This window comes from Carassius gibelio, chromosome B1 (genome assembly GCF_023724105.1).
Source record: "Carassius gibelio isolate Cgi1373 ecotype wild population from Czech Republic chromosome B1, carGib1.2-hapl.c, whole genome shotgun sequence".
Taxonomy (NCBI): Eukaryota; Metazoa; Chordata; class Actinopteri; order Cypriniformes; family Cyprinidae; genus Carassius; species Carassius gibelio.
The window spans coordinates 34,901,849-34,908,010 of NC_068396.1; the positions used below are offsets into that span (position 1 = coordinate 34,901,849).

The 6,162-nt window shown below is 38.7% G+C and overlaps 1 protein-coding gene across 1 annotated transcript; it reads right to left on the reverse strand.

Moving 5' to 3' along the window:
• Positions 1-1,554: 1,554 nt before the first annotated feature.
• Positions 1,555-5,827, reverse strand: LOC127949443 (G2/M phase-specific E3 ubiquitin-protein ligase-like). The gene is made up of 13 exons (XM_052546745.1): positions 5,427-5,827; positions 5,092-5,224; positions 4,843-4,958; positions 4,446-4,749; positions 4,226-4,289; positions 3,990-4,038; positions 3,840-3,892; positions 3,593-3,679; positions 2,936-3,252; positions 2,677-2,858; positions 2,234-2,406; positions 1,888-2,102; positions 1,555-1,804 (listed from the first exon to the last, which is right to left on the reverse strand). The coding sequence occupies exons 2-13, from the start codon at positions 5,216-5,218 to the stop codon at positions 1,569-1,571; spliced, it is 1,923 nt and encodes a 640-aa protein (XP_052402705.1). The 5' UTR covers positions 5,219-5,224; positions 5,427-5,827; the 3' UTR covers positions 1,555-1,568.
• Between the last annotated feature and the right edge of the window lie 335 nt (positions 5,828-6,162).

Genomic DNA, 6,162 nt, shown 5'->3' on the forward strand with positions numbered 1-6,162 from the left:
GTGGTCATTTTTCAGGAAACAGAGGTATGTTTTTAGATGTTATAGAGGGTGTGAAATAGAAGACTTACACACATATACACACACATACATATTTTTCAATACTGTTTGATATTTCTGTAATCTTTTCATAATGTTAGAATTTCATAATTCTATTATGCTGGGTTGGCACCATACAATGATGACTTTGAAAATGTAGGTTTTTTTTTATGAGCGTCATTCATGGATTAGGCTGTGTACTGTTGATTTTGCAATAGTTATAACAAGTAAAAGGATTAGTGTGCGTGGTTGTTTCAAATTTGTTATAACGAGAAACAAGTGTTGCTAGTCCAACATTCTGCTGGTGAATGCAGTGCAGAATGTTGTTTTCCAAGACGGTCACATAATTTTTAAAGTATTTGTGTTAGAAACATTTATACAAAACTGAAATCACTGTGTATACTTTAACTCCATTATTAGTACACAGTTCTGGATGGATTTATTCAGTGACCTGAGAGAGAGACACTACTTCAATGGCACCCATGAACACAAGTGCCTTGTACGGTATGTGTTCCTGGGCATCTTTCAGAAAGAGTTTGATGAGCACCGAGAGCTTTGGAATAATCATACAATCAGGCCTGTCCGTCAGTCTCTCTGTCCATCTGGGAAACCGGAGACCATGTACCACCTGCCTCACAGGTTTGTTTGTTGCACCTGTATTGTCATTCAATAAATGTTTGGTTGTTTTCAATTTGAGATTTAAATATTATTCATAATGAGTTCACTGTTGTGTTTTTTGTGCGGCCTTAGGTTTGGTGGAAGGGATTGTGGATTCCCAGTGGATCCCCAAGTGTTACAGGAGTTCAAAGACCTTCTGCCACCCACAAACAGTTTGTGTGGAGATGCTAATCTCCAAGCATATTTTGCCAACTTGGAGAGACAGAGCCAGCTCGCTCCACCCATCAACTGGCCAGCTGCTGTTGACAACTACATTAGACTAAAGGAAATGGCTGGTCTTTGAGAGTGAGAGAGACAGACGTATAGCCAGTTTATTTTCTTTCAGACAGCATTGCCTCCAGTGTGGTATACTGATATGGACACCTTTAATGTTTGACACATGGTTAAATTAAAAGCAAAGATATTAATCGATTGCAATGACTTTCCCTTACTTTTTAAACCATCACAATGTATGTTTTTGGGGTTAACCCAGTGTTGATTAATACGGTATGCTGAAGCTAAAGGTGACCTTCATGTTGGATCAGTAACATTTCATGACCAATTTATGCAACAACAAATAAACTTCATTCTGACGGCCCTTGCAAAATGTTTCAGAATAGACAAACTTACATTTTCTTATATAAATGATTTTATTTCTTTAAACTGTGACAGTACTGACAAACAGTAAAGTGTGAACAGTAAGAGCAATGCAAATCTGCCACAAAAAGTTTCCAAATAGAGAAACGTGCAACTTTTCTTATAAAAAAATAATTGGATTTCTGTAAACAATGTAAAAGTGCAAACAGTAAAGTGCAATGCAAACAGTAACAACAGTAATGCAAATTTGCCATGAACGTTAATTTCTGATTGACACCTCAATGAAGCCCAAATCCAGGGGCGTTCTTGATTCCATAATTCATGGCTTCCTCAAAGATTTCATATGAGGGTAAGATTGGGAGTTTTATTGTGTTAGCGCAGACATTAGCCTCAGGAAACCTTGCGTGTTTCTGGAATGTGAGTTGAGGCTGTGGTATTAATTTTGCTGCTGGGATTTCTTTCAGGCCTGTTGCAAACATTAGAATGTCCTGCAGAGACATCCCTGACCCGTCCTCTGTGGGGGTTGGGAGTAATGAAACATTAAGATTTATGATCCATTTGAGGACATCACTTTAAACAACGTAAAGAAAATTATACCTTTTACAGCGATTAAGTAGTCCAGCCAGTAGCCAAGCACTCTCTCCTCCTCATGCCGATTTGAGCTACCAGTTGGGCTCAATTGTGGACGGAACAGTGACTCTACAATCTCGGCTGTCAGGTCTTCCGCTCTGTAACACATGTAGGGCAGGAAAATGGAGGGATGCTGTTCCAGAGCGTTGAAAAAGTTGAGGGTAGCCAGGCCATCCTTGAACCTATAACCGGGTTGGGTTATTAGTGCTATTGCCAGTAGGACTCACTTTTGACTTAACTATTTGATAGACACTCATTTAAGTTTCATTCAAATTCTCGTTTGAATACTTACAAAGTAGTCAATGTGACCTACCTCTGGAAGGAAACATGGTTGCGGTAGGTGAAGTACCACTGGATGTAACCATCCACAACTTTTTCCTTATCCCCCAGTGTCCTCAGGCATCGATAGCATCCTGCTGTCTGAAGCATGCTGGAGTGCTTATCTGCGAGTTCTACAAGTTCCTCCAATGTTCTAGCATTCTTAATCTAGAGTAAAATAAAAACATTGAATAGACAAAATTACATTATACATGTCACAAAGGTTGAGACTATAGAATATTTTAAATTTCTCTTTGACAGGAGTCTGTATTGTTTGGAATTTAAACTGTACATATTAGTGACAAAGCATGGAAGTCACTGGCTTTATTCCAGTATCACACTGGCTTTTCAAGCTACTGGGGTGTCCATATTGTTGATTGTTCATCAAAATAAAATAAAAAATGTTTTTCTTGAATATGCTTAGAAACACATAATTACCTCAAGGAGAACATTCCTGACTTCAGTATCAGGTATATCCTCAATTGGGGCCTCAATGGTCTTCACTTTACCAACCAGGTACTGGTAGAAGCTTGGGGAAAAGCATCGAGGCCCTGGACCACCATGTACAATAGAGACCGCAACCATTCTTCCAACCTGGAAATACTCATCACCTTCTGCAGCTAACAATGGCAATGTTCCACGGTTAGTTCAAATTGATTTATAATACTGTCAAAAAAAGTGACAAAAAGCAAATTACCTTTGCTATCAAATGACAGGTATTTGCCATCATCTTTGCCTTCAAAAAATCTACTGGTTTTAATGGCGTCCATCAAGAGTGTAAGAAATTCCCGCGTAGGCCCTCCTGTGTCCACAGCCTCCTCTGTTTGCCCGATGTCATCTGTGAATTTGACCAAAAGGCTACAGGTGGGATCAAATGAGGAACGTTTGAATCCCCTCAGAGCACCATCCCAGACATTAGCACGGTTTATATTAAACCTGCTACAGCTCATTGTGTTAATGTTGAATGACAGATTTGACAGAATGTCTGCAGCCGTCAGTCCAATATCGGTGTCTCTGCAACACAAGAAAGAAAAACATTAACACTGCCTTTTATGCGGATAATTAAAATATAAATCTTTTATTGACCCATTACAGTGAGAACACCATGAGAGTGTGATTAAATGTGATGGGCATAAGCATGAAGCACACATTGCAAGCTTTCTATAATTTCTGCCAGATTTTTTTTTTCTGTTAAGGGGTAAGTAAAAAAATAAATACAATGTAAATATTTACTTTAATAATTGTATGACAACAGAAACAAGGTAAATAAATGCCCAATGTAGCTTGAACTATTTAATATGTCATTAGAGAGAAAGAAGAAAAAAGGTTGACAGCATTATTTCTATCAAAGTACCTGTCTTCCTCCTGAAAGTTCTCTACGTCCTCAACATCAGAGCAACTGCTGTCAATGACAACTGGGGCATAGATCTTGGTATATGTGCTGTGGATTAAAGGAACAATGAAATACTAAAACAAGACGGTTGTGAAATTACAGTAAAAAAGGTGTTTTACTTGGTACTGTAATCCATTACATTCAGCAGTCGATAGAGCCAAAAGTATTACTGCAATGAAGAGAACAATTTTAATCCATTGTGACTTACTTGTAGGAGTCACATGATGTGTTGTTTTTTGGTTCTGCTCCTGCTCCATTGGCCTGTTGATGAAAGTAGAGATAACACCAAACAAATGAACAATAATTACATCACCACATCATTAACATAAACTTAATAACATTACAGAATAATACATACTTGCCCATCAGATGGCCTGGACATTGTTGGTGGACATTGTTTTGGTAAACTAAAAAAAACAAATAATTTGAATAATTTTATTTAAATCATAACATAAGTAATTGTTAATATGATTTAAAGAGCACAACATGCTCGATCTATTCCTTTTAGCAATAATAATAAAAAAAGAATGCTGTGAAATATCTGGATATTCAAAAATCGCTAGCACAGGTCTCAAAATGGCGCGAGAAACTTACATTTTCAGTGGAAGCCTAGCAAATGCTTCATCATCAGATTCTGAAGATGAGTCATCTCCATGACCTTGGAAAAGAGAAAATGATGCATCGTTATCAGGCTAGGTATACGCAAAATATATAGCAATTTTTCAACCAGCTCAAATTAAATTAAGAACTCACTCAATAACCAACCATTAGCAATTATTATTATTATTTTACATACATGTACTTCGATACTTACTCAAATCCTGAAGGGGGCAGATGTACAGTACGATCCTCTGGTAAGCCTTTCCAATGGCCTCTTTATAATGTTCAAGGACAAAGGGTCTGTCTGTGCCTGGTATATTTTGTACCTGAGAGCCATCAGGATAGACCAGGACATATTCTCCATCGTACATTGTGTCTTGATTAAAATCTCGCTGTTTTTTTATAGCAGCTGGCAAAATTTGTTTTGATGACCACAGGGGTTCAACATTTAATGGCAAGGTTTTCCCCCTTATAGGTTTTAACCCATATTTTGTTCTGGTCATTATGCCAATCGATATCTACATAAATAAGAAAAAAGAAGGAGGAAAAAAACATGTTTAAGACTGTGTGTAATAGTCACATTGTGACCTTAAACCTCCATATTTGCTTACCTTGACCGTAACGTTTGGTTTCTTTTTAGCCTTTGAAAAGGTCCTCCTCTCAGCCTCTTTAACTTCCCTGAACCTCATGAATTGAGCTGCTCTTCCTTGGATACTTGTCTCATTCACTAACACACACAGATTCATTATAGCTATGATTTGAGATTGGTTGATAAATTGTCGCCTTTCTGACAGCTAAAACCACGGGACGACAATTCAGTGCAGCACCAGTGGAATAGGAGCACAACAAGGGGATGTTACCTGTAGGCCCATGGCCTACGCTTGATGACGTGGATGGACGCTCCGTAAGGAACCCCACGTTCATACCACACGACGGGCAAAACTTGGGAGCGTCCCCCAGTTGCACAGCACAAAACGGACAGAACATTTCAATCTGAAAAATAAATAATTCAGATATCAGGACAACAATGTACAAACGCCAGTAATGCATCTATTTAGTGACCAGAAGCGAGCTAGCGAGCTAGTTTCCAGCTAACAGCGTTGGCAGTGGACTAATACGTTATGGGGATAATATGTTGAAAACACGGTATCAGATCACATCGACAAGTCTGTCATAATAAAAGAGAAACACTTACGTCTTGTAGCCATAAGCAACAAAAGCGCACATTCAGAAGCGCGAAGACAACCGGATGGATGCGGGTCCGTCACTGATTATGGCCCCCCCTGGAAACATTTCCGTTGTGTTTTCGCAGTTTGCAGTTCGTTTCCCTATTTGCTCGTGCTGTGAATATTTGCAGCGTACGTGATGTGAAATCGACGAAGTTGTTTTCTGAATATGTAGTTGTTGTGGCGTTTGTATGTGTTTTCTGAATATGTAGTTGTTGTGGCATTTGTATGTGTTTTCTGAATTTGGAGGTGTTTTCTGAATATTTAGTTGTTGTGGCGGCGTTTGCATGTGTTTTCTGAATTTGGAGGTGTTTTCTGAAAATGTAGTTGTTGTGGCGTTTGTACATGTTGTGACCCTTCTCGGCCACCGTAAAATTCACATAACCGACCTGAAATACGTTAATCACACAGCAGCAGAAAGAAAACCCGCACTACTTCCGTCGTGAGCTCTGCGCGAGACGCAGCAACATATGACGCACTTCCGCCCCCTGCTGGACTGGAGCGCTGGATATGACTTCAGTTTAACGATGAAAATGAGCGCATTGACAGACAACGGATGGTTGTAGGAAAATGAGTGCTAGTTAACCCATTTTATATTACATATGATAAATACTTTTACGATTTTATTGTAGGTAGGGCTGGACTGGGATAAAAGTAAAGTTTTTGAGTAAGATTTTTAATGTTTTTTTGTTTGTTTTATTATTC